The 18,094-nt window shown below is 25.1% G+C and overlaps 2 protein-coding genes across 4 annotated transcripts in view; one reads left to right on the forward strand and one right to left on the reverse strand.

The window, feature by feature from the left end:
* The window catches only part of LOC122849876 (sex determination protein fruitless), a 29,011-nt gene extending 26,379 nt beyond the window's left edge, over window positions 1-2,632 (reverse strand). The window contains exon 1 of one of the 3 annotated variants that reach the window (XM_044148729.1): window positions 1,788-2,632. In XM_044148729.1, the coding sequence (XP_044004664.1) occupies window positions 1,788-1,812 (25 nt within the window). In that variant the 5' untranslated portion in view covers window positions 1,813-2,632. Of the gene's footprint in view, window positions 1-1,308; window positions 1,754-1,787 lie in introns of those variants that run through there. The other 2 variants (XM_044148732.1, XM_044148727.1) reach the window with 2 other exon arrangements.
* A 13,497-nt stretch (window positions 2,633-16,129) lies between these two features.
* Window positions 16,130-18,094, forward strand: part of LOC122849877 — a 77,605-nt gene continuing 75,640 nt past the window's right edge. Inside the window, exons 1-5 of the mRNA XM_044148734.1 lie at window positions 16,130-16,466; window positions 16,837-17,118; window positions 17,544-17,641; window positions 17,719-17,925; window positions 18,013-18,093. Coding sequence (XP_044004669.1) covers window positions 16,316-16,466; window positions 16,837-17,118; window positions 17,544-17,641; window positions 17,719-17,925; window positions 18,013-18,093 — 819 coding nt within the window. The 5' untranslated portion in view covers window positions 16,130-16,315. The remainder of the gene's footprint in view (window positions 16,467-16,836; window positions 17,119-17,543; window positions 17,642-17,718; window positions 17,926-18,012; window position 18,094) is intronic.

The raw sequence follows: 18,094 nt of genomic DNA on the forward strand, positions 1-18,094 counted from the left end.
TGTTAAAAATTTACAATACAAATTCACGCAATCACATATCTGATTCATGTGATATTCAATATGTATATTGTGAAAAATGAGAATATATATGTATGCATACCATTGTATAATTGTATCGTGCTTCTATTGAATTTAAACTGCAATCAGAATATTGTCAAGGTTCCATTAATTGTCTGCATTTTTTTTGTCATTTTCCAACAATTTTTATGGAAAATAAATTAATTTTATATTTTCATTTTAAATATAGATAATTGAAGAATGAAAAAAAAAACAAATAATAATAAAGGTACTGAAGAAAAAAAATTTGGGGAATTTAACAAGCTGTGAATTTTCTTTTTTTTCTTTCCAAGCGAGACAACACGAAACAAACAAATATAAAAAAAGAAGAAAAGAAATTCCATCTCTAAAAAAATACAAACAATATGGAAATAAATATTTCTAAAAAAAAACTTATAATTCCAGAGTATAAAAATAAAGGAAAATTTAGAAAAAAAAGTACAATATTTTGTGACAGTTTTTATTTTTTAAAAATATTTTTAAACTTGGATGGTTTTTACTATGCTTTACTAGTTTGTAATATTAATGGCTTTTAAATATTTTTAACATTTATAAAAAAAAAAAAAAAAAAAATATTAATAATCACATTGTAAAATAAAAAAGTAAAAAAAAAAAATTGCTGGCACCATTGGTACTAAATAAATCGATAAAGGGTGAAGAAGAAAAAAAAAAAAAAAAAGTCTTAAATGATTATATAAAAGAGGAAGCTTCCATGTAAAAATGGAAAAATCAACTCGCGATATTGACACATAATTAGAGCTCTCACAACAAGTCTCTCGAAGCGTATCATTTTTTTTTTTTTCTTTAAATTCTATAAGCTTATTTATAAACTAGAAAAATGAAACGAAATAAAAAAAAAAAAATATACAGCCACAATATAAAAAAAAAAACCTACATTTCCAATTAATAAAATATTTCAAGATGAAAAATAAATTTTTGTGGTCTTCGATAATAGATATTGCATAAAACAATAAAAAACTAAGAAAAATTTCAAGATTGGAATTTTATAAAAATACATAGTTTAAAGAATTTTTATATCTTCATTTTTTTCATATTTTTTTCAGGGAAAATTAAAAGAAAAATTACAGGAAAAGGATTTTCCCGCGCATTTTAACCTTGGCCGTTTTCTGTATGTGTGTATGTACATGTGCTCCAGAATTCAAGCTATCCAAGTAAATACGTCATCAAATCGATACGAGATTATTCTTGTCTAGCAACCCTTGGATCTATTTTTTCAAATGGCATACTCACATTTTAATTATACTCTTAGTTTGAATGATAAATTCAAACAAATATTAATTATCTTCAAAATGTTGATCTTCGGTAGTGTTGATCTTCAGATGTTGTCTATTATCAATGATTTTTATAATCAAATAAAATTAAATTTAAAATGTCAACGAAATATCAGCTATATTTTAATAATTTAATATTATTTATTTTTCTATTATGTTTTATAAAATGAATTATTGAGCTTTTTAAAATTTTATAAAACTTTTTATTCAAGTTGGATAAGTTTGAGGTAAGATGATCATCCGGATCTGTTTTAGACATACCAATAAACTTTATATCACGAGTTTTTAACATTGACAACTTTGAAAGTCTCAATATCATCTTGAGCAGTTTGTCGTGATGTTATTATTATTATTTATATTGATTTTATTTATATTCAAATATTTATGGATAATATATTTTAATTGACAAATTGAATTTACAACACGATTGTAAGTTACCTGGTTTATTAAAATTCGTGAACATGAAATCTTCAATATTAGCTGCAATCTCGCCCAGTAACTGATGAAATTTTATCTTCAATTGATGTTCAGCTTGTGGAAAATCTTCATAAACTTGAAAATATATATCTTCCAAGTTGTCTCAATTCACCAAAAAATATATTGTCAATAGTTTTTTTTTTTTTTAATTTTTTAAATTACATAATGTAAATTTAAAAAATTCAACAAAACAAAATGAATAAAATACACTGAATATAATCGCGTTCAAAATTGTTCAAAAAAATTAAAAAAAAAATAGAAAAAAAATAAAAAATCACAGATAATTTAAATGTCTAAAATTGATATTATAATATTTTTCGAAATCAAATATATCCGCACTATATTTACCGATTAAATTAAAAAATTGTTCTAAATGCAAAAATTGCACAATTATAAAACCGAAAATATATCAACGACAACAAGACTTATGAAGACCGAAAGACTGACTGATAAAGAAAGAGAGAGAAAGAGAGAAAGACTTGTTCTCACATTGACTCGCGAGTCGCGACTGAAAGGGTTTAACCCGAAATATTATATCACCAGTTTGTATTAAACCATATATTGAAGTATGGTTGAATACTGCAAGTTGTACACTGCACGAGTATATCCCCCCTAATGAATGCATCAGGCATGTGCACGGGATTTTATGTTGGCCAACTTTAACCCACCAGGAGTAGTCTAGTTGGCGCCGTCGCCAGTTTTGATGCGCCGATTTTAGTCGTCGTCGTCGTAGTCGTCGTCGTCATCGTCGTCAATGTTATATATATTCTCATAGTTCTTGTCTACCACCACCAACCAAACCCATGATAATAACCCTCCAATGTACCACCTCTCTTACAACTCTCACAGCAACTCTACCCTCTCATACATGTATATATGCGTTTTTACTCCCTCTCATGATGCAAACTCTTGGCTTCATTTTAACCCTCCTGGGTGGCGCGTGGATGCACAAATATCCCTCTTGCTGCAAGCTCAACACTCTGTCTCATTTTAATTCATACACAACTTTACTATTTCATCCCTTCTCTATATAAATTTTAGCTATGTGTACACACACAATTACATGTATAAATTTATTCCAATACACATGCATTTATTCCATGTTTGTGTGTGTAGAGGGGGTCTGTACATAAAGCAAGCAAAAGCTCTGGTCTAACTCACTTCCACCACTACCACCACCACCACCACCTTCTTCATGCATCATACTTTTTTATATTACTATTTTTTTTTTTTTTCTTCTTTTATCTTTGGTGATGGTGTAGTGAGGTTATCTCGCTTCTTTGGTACTTGAAAGAGACACAGAGAGGGTTAAAAGAGAGCTTATAATTTTTTCTTTTTCTTTTTTTTCTTTTACTATATAAACACAATACTTGAAAGTTGGAGTATATACTGATGATGATGATGGCAGAGGAATGTTTGAATATTATTTACTATTTACCATAGTAACAACATCAACAGGGCTATTATTATTATTATTAATTATTTTTTTTTACTATGATGGAGTTGGTTTTAGTTGTGGTTATTTTAAATAAATATTCAAGGTAAATTTTGTGCTATGGTTGAGAGTCTAATGAAAAAATAATTAGAGGAATTTTATGATTTGATGGTTTATTGATGATGGATTTTCAGGTTTAAAGTGGATCATTATTTTTTGAAAACACTATTTTTGATTAAATATACTGTTGTTGGATTATTATTAATTTTCAATACAGTAAAGTAAAGCTGTAAGCTTAATTTTTTAGATATGATAAATTATGAAGTTTGTGGTTTTAAAGTATTTACTGTTTGTTAAAATTGTATCTCTTAATTTTGTCATGCGTATACATTTAATCTACTAGCTCTAGGTCGTCCTTTGAGTTGTGAAGGTGTTACATTTGCTCAGCTTAATTTTGTACCTTGTAATTCTGCTATATAAGGAACGCACCCTAGTGCTATTCACGACTCAGTTAAAACATAAGTGTCATAATTGTCCATCTGTAGTTGATGTATTTGTTTTTCTATATATCATACTATAGATGGAGAGTTGTGACATTTATGTCTTAACTGTGCCGTGAATCCGTGATATCTGACTAACATCTGAATGTCGGGGAGCCATACGAACAAAAACAATAAAAAAACAAGAATAAACAGGCTAATTGAAACTAGGAAATTACGCTGTTATTTTAAAGTATCAAATGTATTTTTTAATTTTACAAATTCACCCATTGAATCAACAGAAACTTAAATAAATCATTTTTCCTAATATAGCAATTATATATATGCAAAATATATAATAGTTTGTATAAGCAAAACCCATTCGACATATTCTTATTACTTATGAATTAATTTTGTTCGTTTTTATAAAAATAAAATTTAAATTTTAAACGAACAAATATCAAAATAAATCGGAGGAATATCGGAGAATTATTATCGAAGAAAAGCGGAGAAATACTTTCACCGACGACATTAGACAAAATAACAATTATAAAATTTTCTCCATGAAATAAATAAAGTTAAATAATAATCATCGATTCATCGTATGTTCTCCAATACCACCACCGTATTTTATTTCATACGATAAAAAATATAAATTAATCAAAAAAATTTTTAAAAATGTTTAATTTTTATTTTTTCAAATTTAGCTTTACAAAATGAGTTGTTTTTTTTTTTTTTAAACTCAATATAAAAATGCCAATACTGCAAATATGTTTTCTTTTTTTCGAGATTTAACTGAGTAATATTTATTCATTTCTTTTATTTAAAACCTGATGCAAAAAAAAAATATATATATATTATTTTTATAAATCATATATTTTTCTCTATATTCATGATTTTATATTATTATTTTTTATATTCATCTTGAAAAGCAGGAGAGCACTCGGGCATATAGATATTTCTACATATGGGATGAGTGTTGAAGTGCATAGATGTGGTATCTTTTGAAAGGTATAAATCGGTTTAAGCATCGTTGTATATAAAGACTCACTCAGAGTGTGTCGAGGGTAATGCTGCAACGTTGAATATATTTTTTAATATTTTTTTATTTTTTTATATCCAACGCAGTATATAATTGTCGACATGTCTATTATTTAAATTCACATTAATAATAAATTTCTACACATCTGATACATTGTAAAAAAATAAAACAAAAAAAAAATATTTTGTGGGGATTTTTATTGTAATCAACAAGAATTTAGTGTTAGCTTTATGTTTTTTTGTTTTATTTTCAATGTAAATTTGTATATACACACGAGTCAACGAGTTACAGGTCAAATTGAACCTGACGTTATTGTCAGTGACGAAGCTTTTCATACACACAACACATGTACTATATGAAAAAACCAGTTGCAATCAAATGACATAAAAAACATTTTTATAAAAAAAGTAAAATGTAAAAAAATAATAATAATACATCAATTTTGTTTTTATTTTCAATGTATAACATAAAAGTCAATTTATGCATAAAAATAATTATATATGAAAAAAAAAAACAACATCAAACTACATAGACTAAATTTACATTTTCAATATCATAAAAAATTGTGTGGATATAAAACGCATGTGGGCAGATTCTAGATAGAAATTTAGAGTTAATTTGACGTCGATCCAATTACGGATTTGGGATTTCTAACTTGAAGCTTGAATTGACGTTGAAAAAATTAAAAAATTACAAATTTACAAGTCTAATTAGATTGCTTGTGTCAAGAAATCTTGTTTTTTAAATTTAGCTTTTGTTTTAAACAATAAAATTCAGTAAAAAAAAAAAAATTCATATTTATCTAATATTAATAGAACGCAATCTTCAACGTTATTTAAATTTCCATTAAAAAAAAACTATAGTTTTTTTTTTTCTATAGAGCTATATTTCTAGAAAATTTAAAAATACCAGTGTGATGATGTGTAAATATATATAAAAAAAAAAAAGAAAAAATAAATTTGACATTTTCCATTGAAATGGATAAAAATTTATAAACACAAAAAGAATATATAAAGAAAAATTTGATATTATATATTTGTTTATTTAATTTAAAATAAATAAAATAAAAATAAAGTCAAAGAGTTTGAAGAGAAAATAAATTTGATTTACCAAGTGTATTTTCAAATGGCAAAGGCATACCAACTAGTGTATCACGTTCTCTTCGTCTTTGCCACGCTTTTGGTTTTGGCCATTGTACTAAATATACATATAGAGAGAACATATACAATTCCAGTATATATACGATTTCATCGGTCGAGAATAGAGGTATAGGTTTGCCTCAAAACCCCTCAGGTTATATCGGTGGTTTGATGGGGTAGTAACACATCCATGGAATTCGATCGTCGGTATCTGCATACGTAGGAACGTGCAGGTCTGCAAGCACCAACACCCCTTTTATAAAACCACCTCTTTCCTCTTTACCCCCTTCAATATATAACCTTCCAATCCTCACTTTTGTTATATATATATACATATATATTGAGAGGGAGAGAGAAAGGCATATACTATTCCAAAAGCTCGGTGCGCAATTTCAGGAAACTCCCTCGTTTGTCTCTTCTCTTCTCTTCTCACTCAGTTTCATCAACATCAAAACAAAAACGAGACAGATAGACACCTGAAATCTAAATCAATCGATTATATACAAATTCTATATATTCAATTAAAATTACAATCCAGTTTCATTATGTTTTTTTTTGACAATTCATCCAATGAAATAATCAACAAATTTTGTTAATTATTTTGATTTAATATTTTAAAAAAACAATTAAATAAATTTATTTCATAATTTTAATTCAAGTATTTTTATTTTTAAATATAAAAATTTAATTTTTTTTTAAATTTAAAAAAGTAAAAAAGTTAAAAATCAGCTTTTAAAAGTGCTATTTGAACAGTTAGCTTAAAAATATTGAAAATTTACATATATGCGTTTGATGGAATTAGTGTGAAGATGGTTAAAAGTCAAGAAAATTCAAAAAGTAAAGGCCAAGACGTGCATAGAGTGTATAAATTCAATAAATTTTCAAATATAAAAAAAATAAATAAAAAAATGTAAAAACTGACTTGTTCAGAATTATTTGTATAAAAAAAAAAAATTCTCTAATATGGCTGTACTATTTTTTGGGTTTTTTAAAATCAAAAAAAATATATATTATTTCATCTTAAAAATTTTTTAAAAATAAATATTAAGACCACAAATATTTAACCAATTTACTCGCCTCACTAAAATACTCAAATACATGCCAAAAATTCCGATTTTCATTGCGTTTGCAATTCACCACATTTTCCGAGCAATATACAGCCGGAAAAACCTCTCTACAACCTCAAAAAAATAAAAAAAAATTTAAATAAAAAACAGAGGTATCCCCGGGGCAGTCTCTGGAATACGGCTCACTTCATTTTCGCCAACAGGTCTGTATGTATTTGATCTCCATTCTCCATACACGTGAAAAAAAAAAACTCATTCGTACTTGGGGAAAAAAAAAAAAAAAAAACTATTTAAAAAAAATAAATATATATTTGAATACATGAGTCATTGCGTACGTTGAATTCGGACAAACAGTGTATCACGTTTTATCATTCCCGTGTGTACATTTATAAATTTTTTTTATGGCTCAACTCGAGAGAGTGTATCTAGCACCACTTTGTTCTCATTTTAAACGCACTTGTCACTTTTTTTTTTTTTTTTTTATTTTCACTAGATATTGACATTATTATATATGTATTAAATTTATTTTTAAAAAAATTATTAATAACATTTTTTAATTAGAGAGTTAATTTATAGCTTGTTCATATTTCATTAATAAAATTATACAAATAAAATCAGCTAAAAAATTTAAACTTTATTAAAAATTTGATGTTAATTTTTGTGTATTAATAAAATTCACAAGTACTTTTAAATTTAAATTTAAATTTATAAAAATAAAATTTATAGAAACACGACAAATGGCTAAATTGTTATGTAAAATTTCAATGTAACATCTAGGCTTTCATACATTGAATTTATTATATAACCATATTTTATCCTTTTTATTTAAAATTGAAAAAAATATACAAATATATTTTACATTATTATATTAATAAATAATAAATGGAAAAAAAAATATTTCAAATGTTTATTTGTTATTGATTATTGATGAAGTACTTTGTATGCAAAAATAAAAAACATTTCATGTGATTTTATATATTTTTCATTATAGTATTTTAAAAAATAATAGTAAAAAAATATTTTTAAAATTTATATCAAAGTCTTGGGCAATAAAATTGACGAGTCAAGAGAAAAGTGCTTCCGTAAGAATCGTTAATTTCCTATTCGTCTCCGGACTTGGTTGCTTGTGTCTTTTGCCTTTAGCCATCAAAAAGACATCATCTACTTCTTTACCTTATACATGATTATTCAACCATCCATCTTGTCTATCACCTGTCCCCCTCATCACCCCTCATCACCCCCTTATATTACAAATCTCTGACGTTCAATCTCATTCGTTTTATCACCACCTCTTTTTTTTTTTTTTTTTTTTTCAAGAAAAACATTCCTTTTTTCTAAATAATTTCTTTTTCTTTTTCCTAAGATTTTATTATTTTATTTTTTTTTATTTTTTTACTTTATTGTATGCAGTCATATAATTATTATTTTTTTTTCCATCAATTTTTTTAACAGATAGAAAAAAAATTTCACCAAGTTATATATTCGATCTATAAATTTATCTGCATATTTTTTTTTTAATAACTAATTAATTTGTAAAAATAAAAAAAATATAAAATAATTAAAAATATAATAATAATAATAATACAAAGTTAAATTGAAAATAATAATGAAAAATAAGACGCACTTTATTGTCGAGTTATTTGTCGCTTATTCGAGCGTTCTCAATTGCAATACTGATAAAAGAATAAAATAAAAAAAAAAAAAAAATAAACATTGTAAAATAATAAGAATAAGATAAGAATGAAAAAGTTTAAAAATTGTAGATTGATGAGAATGAAAAAGGTAATAAAAGAAGATAAGAGTAAATAAACATAATAATATAATATTGTGATGAAAATAAAATTTAAATGAAAAATTTTTTAAAATTTATATGTACTTTGTGCAGAAATTATGATTAACTACTTTATTAAAGTAAAGCAAAAAATTTTATAAATATTTTATCATGGTTAATGAGAATCTTTTAATTTCCATTCACTTTTATGATTAATATTAATTTTCAATTATTACAAATAAGTAAATGTGTCTGTCTTGAATTCATACATATGACAAACTGTGTATATATTTTATAATTCAGTATGAATATAAGGGACATTGTCTGCATCAGATGAACAAACTGTCATGTCTTTCCAAAGTCATCTACTTCCTTAAACTTTGTACACACAATGTAGTAAGTAGTTATACATACTGTATGTGGGTCGTCTTCTCTGACATAAATATTTTTTTTATTTTTCAACTCTCCATAAGAAATGAAAAATGTCAAACATTCGAAACAATATTTAATTTTATTATATTTTCTTGGCATAAAAATAGTATATAAAAAGCTTAAAAAAATAATTATTTATTTATTATCATCTTTATAAATAAATAAATGAAAAAAAAAAAAAAATTAATTCATCCCCTTAATCTCAAGTAAAAGTTCAAAGTCGATTTAGCGTTGATTCATCATTATTGTATTTTAATTTTATTCCAAAAATATTTTAAAAATATTTTAAATTTATTAGAATTATATATTTAAATAGCTACAAGTTGGGGGGTGACACAAAACTAATCAGTAATCACAAATAAAATAATTAATAAATTTAAAATATTAAAACACTTGATGATTAATATCTTTGAAAAAAATAGCTGAAAGCTTTAGTAATATTTTTCAATCTCTCGTGTATAACAAATGAAAAAAGTAAGGATTTTAAAAAGTAGGCCAAAAGTGAGAAGGGTCCAAGATACGCATGATTATATCCTGAAACAGGTCCTATCCCAACTCTGTCTGACTAAACCCTCGTGTGTCTACTTCCGTTTTTATCATGATAACAATACAACATCTTTAAATTGACTTGACAGGCTTAAAGTAGAGGGGTTTTATTTTAAATATACATGTAAATTTTTATTTTAATTGTGCTAGTATTAAAAGTACATTTAGTAAATACGTATATTTAATGAAAAAATATTTGGGGGTTGAAAAAGCTCGATGATGCGCAATAGTTTGTGTGTACACGTGTCTCCGACTAAAATCAGGAAAGTTGAAAGAATAGAAAAAAAATAAAGAGAATGAAAAATAGAAAGAGGTAAATGTGGTGAGTATAGGTGAGGAGAGATTCATGAGAGTGAGGGAGAGTAAGGAAGAGGGACAAGGGTAGTATGGCTGTGGCAAAAAGAGGAGTTTGCTGTAAAACGACCTAGGAGAATATATAAATAGAAAGAGATACATATACAATGTATATGTATGGAAAAAAAGAGGGAAGAGAAAATGTAGAATGAGAGGGTGAAAAGCGTGGGTGGGTCAGGGGTGAAGCTACAAGTGGTGATAAATGAGGCTAAATAGTCGTTATTATCCGGTTACAAGAAAGATAAATTGTTCTCACTTGTCTAAATCACAGAATTTACACTAAATATATCTATAGATAATATTGTTGATGATATATTTGATAAATTTATTATTATTTTTATTTTTTTTTTTTGATGCTTTGGTGAAAGGTCATGTCATTCTGCTGTCAATCTTTTTCATCAAAAATAAATCAAATTCAATTGTTAATGTCCTGATTTATATCTGTAAAATTAAAAACAAATTTTGTTATTTTTTATTTTTAAATAGAAAAAAGTATAATAGCTTGTTATTATTTAATAAAAATTAAATATAATTAATAATTTTATTAATTATTTAATTTAAAATATATGAATGAATTTTAAAATTATTATTTATTTGTATTTTATGATTGTTTTAAATTAATTTTCAATATATGAAAAAGGGAATTTTTTTTTTAGTTAAAATTTTTTTATGTAATATTTAAGCCCTTATTTTAAGGGAGTGGTTATTGAGGGTGATAAATTTATGATTTTACGGCCCTGAACAGAGTAGATGCTTGATGGGACATGACGTATATAGAGCATTCTAGGGCTTTTTAGGTACGGATCGATAGTTCTGTATCTAAAAAAAAAAAAAAAAGAAATTTCAAGGGATATGATGCATGGATGTACACATTAACAGCTTTATGCATGCACACACCAACACTTAAAGTCAAGTAAAATTTTCTTAACCACATAGACATTAACTAAAAGACTGGATGAGAGTGTCTTCTATCTAGGTCAGAGTTAAAATTATGAGGACAGTGTGGTTTTTGATTTTTACAAGTTTAAGTGTATTTAACCACATTGATTTATTTGAAAAAAAAATTTTAAATATATAAATTTAATTATTATTACATAATTATTTTTTTAAATTAAATATAAATTTATAAACTAACGGAAAAAAACATTTTTTTAAATTAAGCTTTTTTTTTTTCAACTATGGATAGTCTGGTAATGAAAAAAATAAATAAATTTAATATTTGGGTGAATTGGATCAATGAAAAATTATGTAAAATATTTCAAAATTTATATTTTTGATATTGATTTGATTATTTGAATAATAAGATTTATTTTTTATTTTTGATTTATCATTTGTTTATTGATGTTATTTTTTTATTTCTTTGAATTTATTTTGTTGAAAATATATAGTTGTTTGTGAATATGTTATATTTTTTGCTTTTTAAATTTATCAAATTGCACAACCAGGTCCATCGTTCGTTAGTTTGTGAATAAATAAACGTTTAGAAACGTACCAAAGCCGATAAAAATTTCAATCTACGTGGCTTTACTCAACACTCGGATTTTTCATTTTTACCTTAATGCCCATTTTTTATTTTTATTTATTTTAGCAACGTCCAGTTACTATATTCATCATTCTATTTGTACCCTATACCTAGACCACATTCAAACGACATATATTGGAATAAATTATTGATCTATTCAAAAATGCCCTTTTAGTTTTTTTTTCATTTTTAATATTAAAAAAATTTAAATATTATCAATCATTTTTCTTTTTCAATATACAACAAATTTATAAATTAAAAATTAAATTGAATTAATATTTAATAATTATTTTCTTTTTCACTAATAAATTTACTTTTTTTTTTTAATTAAAATTTATACTCAAAAATAATTTTAGATATTAAAACATTTAGCATTATTTATTATTAAAAAAGTTAATATTTTTAATATCAATTTTTTGGTTTATTAAAAACTCCCTTTATCGTAGTTTTCAACAAAAATTGCATTATGAATTTTCTCCAAAAGTTATTTTCCCCCTTTTTTTTCTAATTTTAGTAAATTTAGTAGATTTACTAGGTGATAAACAAAACTCAACTTTTTCTTTTTATTAATATAATATTTTTCATATAGATAATCTAGATATTAATATTATCTTTAATACCTCAAGGGAATTAACAGATTTTCTCTTTAATATTTCTAAGCAAATTAAATTTTCAAGTATTTTCATAATATATTTTAGTAAATTGCAATGTCTCTGGTAAATACACAATGTTTATCTTTGAAATACTAAATTTAATAACATATTTTATTCAATGAATATTATCATCATTACCAAGTACACATACAAAAATTACAAAATAATTATTTCGCAGAAAAATCAACATAAATAATATTAATAAAATGAAATGAAAAAAAAAAATTAATTAATATACTTAGCTTTCAATATAACTAGACAAGTATATACTTAAATTTTTTTTTTGACTTGTCTAGCCTCTTATTTGATAAAAAAATATTCAAAAAGTCTGAAGACAATATACGTCTAGGTGTTCATACATAACACAAGTACAACTTGTCCCTTCTTGGTGTTAAAAATTTTACATGTTGTCACGTACATTTCCCTAAAGTAGGTCAACAGAATTAAATTTAGCACATCACTGTTAAGAGAAAAGAACTTTATTTTTTACATTTTAAAACATGCTTGTATGCGTATGAAGGGATGTGCTATCTGGCTTACACTTGAACCGATATATAAAGGGTGGTGAAAGCCCAGTGGCATCAACGTCAAGAACTACGTGTATTGTACTTTGCTATTATTCATGTGAATAAATACTCATAATACATCCTCAAGGTACACATTGACATTAATATGTACATGAATAGAATTGTTACTTGCATGTAACAAACACATTCAAATCTCAATGTACGTATTTCTTTTTTTTTTTTTTATTTTTTCCAATTTTCTATTCAACCTTTTATATACGTTTTTCTAGATTTTTTTTTGTACTTGGAATACGCAAGACTTTGAAATATATATCTTACATGAATTACGTTTTTTTCCTTTGTCGAAACATAATGCAAAGATTGGTATTCAACATAGAATACATATATTTAGGAATATACATGTTTTTTTTTTACTTGCAATTTTTTCATTTTGAAAAATAAACTAGTACCTAGGATTTTATCAAGAGATTTTCATCTCCAAAGATTTAACTCTGGTTCTTGTCTTGTATTTAGTTTTTTCAATATTTTTATTTCATCTTTTTCATATACTCTTTTGAAAAATATAAAAAAATCTTTTTGGCATGAAATATACTTGGATATATTTATATAAAAAATATTCGATACAATTTATATGCGTTTTTAAAACTTTGAAACATTGAAAGTGTGTAATAAATTTAAAAATGAATTTAACAAAATTTTGGTTGGCAGTTTGATTTTAAAGATTGTTATAAATATTGAAAATATATTTGACAAGTTTACATTGCTGTATTGAAGATAAATAATGCTATTTTTAAATTTAACAAAATATAAAATTTATATTCATTATTGGCACTTGCAATTCTTCAATACAACAATGTAAATAAAATTATTTAAAAAATAACAACTCCATTTACTTGCAGAATAATTTGGATATAAAAAAAAATTACAATGCTACGTTAAAAAAATTATAATTATTATTTTTTCTAGTCCTTATTTTGAATAATAAAATGAGACTTTTTAAGGTTTCAAGTGGAGATTATACTTCCAGACAAAATATTATTCAATGAAAAAAAATAAATAAATTCAAGTAATTTATATATATAAAAAGAAAAATCAAGAATATAATAACAGTTATGAATAACAAAATTAACCAAAGAATGTAATGTTTTTTTTTTTTGTCTTTTAAAATATACAAAAGAAGAAAAAAAAAAAAAAATGATAATATGATTTAATGGTTTGACATCATAGTATAAATAAGAAAATAAAAAAAAAATGAAAAGAAACAGTATTATCTCATTGGCATTTGATTTAATTTTTTTATTCTTCATTCTTTTCATTATAATTTTTTTTTCTATCTCATTTCTTAGCAAGGGGAAAAAAAGAGTTGGTTCATTCGTTTGCGTTTGGTTGCTTTAGGAACAAGATTGCACTCGTCGAATACGTCGAGCGAGGATGAAGTGAAGTTCCCCGGGCAGGAAGTAATAGCTCGAGTGATAGAGTCAGGAGGTAAAATAAAAAATAAAAAAAAAAATAATAAAAAATAAAGAGGGAAAAAGGGGAGGAGGAGGAGGAGTAGTAAAAAGGAGAAAATTTTTATGGGTAAATCGATGTTGCACGGGAGCCAGGGCGTCGTATCGTGTTGTACATGTACAGAGAAAAGAGAGATGAGAAAAAAAAAAAGAGAGGATCTAGTTTTGTTGAAGTAGCGTTCTGGTAAATTTACGTTTGTTGAAGCAAGACAGATAGATTGCTAAACTATCTGATAGCAGTGAAAAACATGTTGGCAAGCTTCTAGTTTTTTTGTTTTATTTTCCTCTTTTTTTATTTTCTAACGCAAATAATTCTAAAAGAAAATAATAATATATTTATCATGATTATTTATAGAAAAAAGTTGACTGGAAAAAATCAAGATGCAAAGAAAAAAAATTAACAATAATATTTGATAAACTATTTTACAAGTATTTTCAAGGATTACACAAAAAATTATTAAATTAAATTTTTGCTTTTTATTGATAAATTAAATACTTGTCTATTTTAATCTCAAATCATGGTAGCAAAATTTAAAAAATATTTGACAATACTATGATAAAACAAAATAGAATTTAGCTTTAAATAAAAAAAATTAATTGATGATGATAATTAAAATACCAAATTAAATATATAAAATAGTTTATCAAATAATTTTCAAGTATAATTTTGATTTAAAAAATCACCTGATTGATATCATCAAAATGGCCAGTATGAATTTATTGTTAAAATGTTATTTCAAAGCTTGAGTTAAACAGCATGACCTTGAATGTAACATACAGCCTAGACCTTGCTTAGTTGAATATCTTGTTGGTTGCCTAGGGCCTCGCCTAGTTGTTCTTCTATACTCTTCATCATTTATTTCTTTCTCTTTTCCTGTATATTATCTTTGTCTTATCAAAAATGTTTTTTATTTATTTACTGTAATTTTTTTTCTGTCCCTTGATCCTCCTTGTTCATGTATATACCAGTTCCATCAACGATTCAACGTCCCTGTACCCACCGTCTCTTTTACTACAAGTCTGCAAGTCTACAAGTCAAGCAACGATAACGACAAAACAACCTGTATGATGATGATGATGATGGAGAAACAGAATTACTATTAACATTTAGTATAGATATATATATTGTTGAAGTTGCTACTCACAGTTCAACCGGCATATCTTTTTTTATTATTTTTTTTTTCTTCTTTCCTCTTGGCGACTGTTGTGAGGAAGTTGAGAATCATAACGGATCTCAAGCCGCACCTAGACCCGGATAGCATCCTCGGCATAGCTTTACGCTAGCAATTTTCAATTCCTTTCTCGGCCTCACTTTAATGACGCTTTATTTATTTATTTTATTTTATTTTTTTTTTTCTCTTGCCCTTTTTTTTTTTTTTTATCATGCTGATGTCGGTAACTGGAGGTGCCCTCTTTTGGTTCAGTTGTTTACTGATGAATCACGTGATTTATGATGTAATGACAAATTCGCGGGAAAATATATTATTTATTTATTAAAAAAAAATTATTATTTAACAATTAATATATTTATTATTAATAATCAGACAAATGTAAATAATTAATTTCTCGAATTTTTTAAATAATTTTTTTTTTTTCGTTATTGTTATAAACAATGACAGTTATTATTATTAAAATAAATTAATTTAAATAATTATTGAAATATTGATATAAATACTTGTGATTAATTACAAATTTTTTAGAATATTATTTATTTATTAATAATTAAAAAATATTTAGTTTTATTTATTTATTTTTTTTTATTAAAAATATTTAAATTGCCCGCCTAATTTTTGTCACACCCGGTCCCGGTTGGTCGAGAGATGACTAATCATCTCAGTCGTGTGTTTTTGTTTTTTTTTCGTCATTGTTGTGCTGGACACGCTACGCATCGGTTGTGTTTTTTCATCACTTAAAATATTCTCAAGACCGTCACAGTTACATTAAAAAAAAAGTGAAAATATTTATATTGTTTTTAATCGCTAATAATCAGCTGATTATTATAAATTAATTGACAATGGATAATAACAATCGAAAGGTCGATTATAAAAAGCGAAGACCTGATAAAAATTATTATCAACCATCATCGACAATTATGCACAGTTTTCCTGAGACAAAGCCGAAAAATATCTCGTGCAGTATTTGTCAAAAAAACTTTTTTGTTGGAGGTATGTTTATTTAAAAATTTATTATTAATTATTCAATAAACAATAAACAATATATCAATTGTTAAATTAATTTTTTTTTCAAGAAAATATTTCCCTTTTTTTATTACGCATCTGTTGGCCATTTTTTTTTTCTTTTTTTTTTTTTTTTCTTCCCCCTTTTTTTTCTCTGTCTAACTTTTCAACAGTTTTTTTTTTTTTTATTTTTTTTCTCGGAATTTTAGATGAAAGATTTATTATTTTTTTATAAACTAAACGTTTAGTTGTAATATGACCGATTCATTTAAACTTGAATCATAAACCAAGAAAATATATAAATAATTTTATTTTTATGTAATTTTAAAATTAATTTTTTTATTTATTTTTTTTTTAGATCCTTTTGATATACGGGGTTTCAAGACACCTTTGGTGAGATTTTGTGGTCATCCAGTATGTGAATCATGTTCAAAAAAACATGCACTTGAACCATGTTTAATTTGTGGACATTTACCAAGACCTGATCAAGCCAATATGCTGCTTCCAATAAATGCATATGTTGTTGGAATAATATGTGCAAGTATGTCGTCACCAAATGTCGTTGACAACTATGCTGATGAGCCAGACTTGGTCTTCACTGATACACTTGAAGCTAAAATTAAAAAGACTTTAATTTTTCGTAAGTTTTTTTTATTTATTTTAACAATAAATTTAATTATCCAATTGTTTTTTATTCGACAAACCCAAACGGTCGTTAAACTTGCTATATTTTTATTTTTTCAACAACTAAACAAAACAAGCATTTATTCATTTAAAAATATATATTTTCATTGTTATTTTATGAAAGATTAAATAGTACTAAATAATAATATTAATAAAAACAAAAAATATTTCTTTTATAAATTAAAAATAACGTTGGTCTTGTTGATTAAATAATAAAAAATAAAAAAACTTGATCGGGCAAGTTTTGTTTAGTCTCGTTTGTTGACATCAAGATGTTTCATAAAAATAAAATATAAAAAATAAAACAAGCTAGATGACGACGTTGATAAATAGATTGTTATTATTTATTTTATTTATTTATTTTTTTTGTTTAATTGATAGAACATTGCATCGAGTGTCACGGCGAGGCTGATGCCAAGTGCAATGATTGTCCACAGTCATCAGGCGTTACTTATTTTTGTACATCATGTTTTATCAAGGTATTAATATTATTTATTAAAAATTTATTAATCAACAAGATAGGTTATTAATTGTTTTTTTAAATTGTCTTTTCAAGTATCATTCATTTAATTTGAATCAACACCACAACATGATTTCCCTGTCATCAGAAAATTCAAATGACAAAATTAAACTTGACAATCATTGTCATATACATCGCAACAAAAAGAACACACATTATTGCAAAGATTGCAGTACATCATGCTGTGAAATATGTGTTGTTGAAGTTCATCGTGCTCATTCATTTGTGCACATGATTGACTGGGTAAGATAAATCATTTAATCATTGATAATTTACCTCATGATTTATCATTCATTAAACTAATATTTATTTGTCTTTAATTTTGTTTAGAATAAAAATTACCTGGCTCAGCTTAATCATCTCTATCACACTGTCGGGAACAACATGAAACATCTCTACAATGCAACAAAGG

The sequence above is a fragment of the Aphidius gifuensis genome, linkage group LG2, assembly GCF_014905175.1.
Source record: "Aphidius gifuensis isolate YNYX2018 linkage group LG2, ASM1490517v1, whole genome shotgun sequence".
Taxonomy (NCBI): Eukaryota; Metazoa; Arthropoda; class Insecta; order Hymenoptera; family Braconidae; genus Aphidius; species Aphidius gifuensis.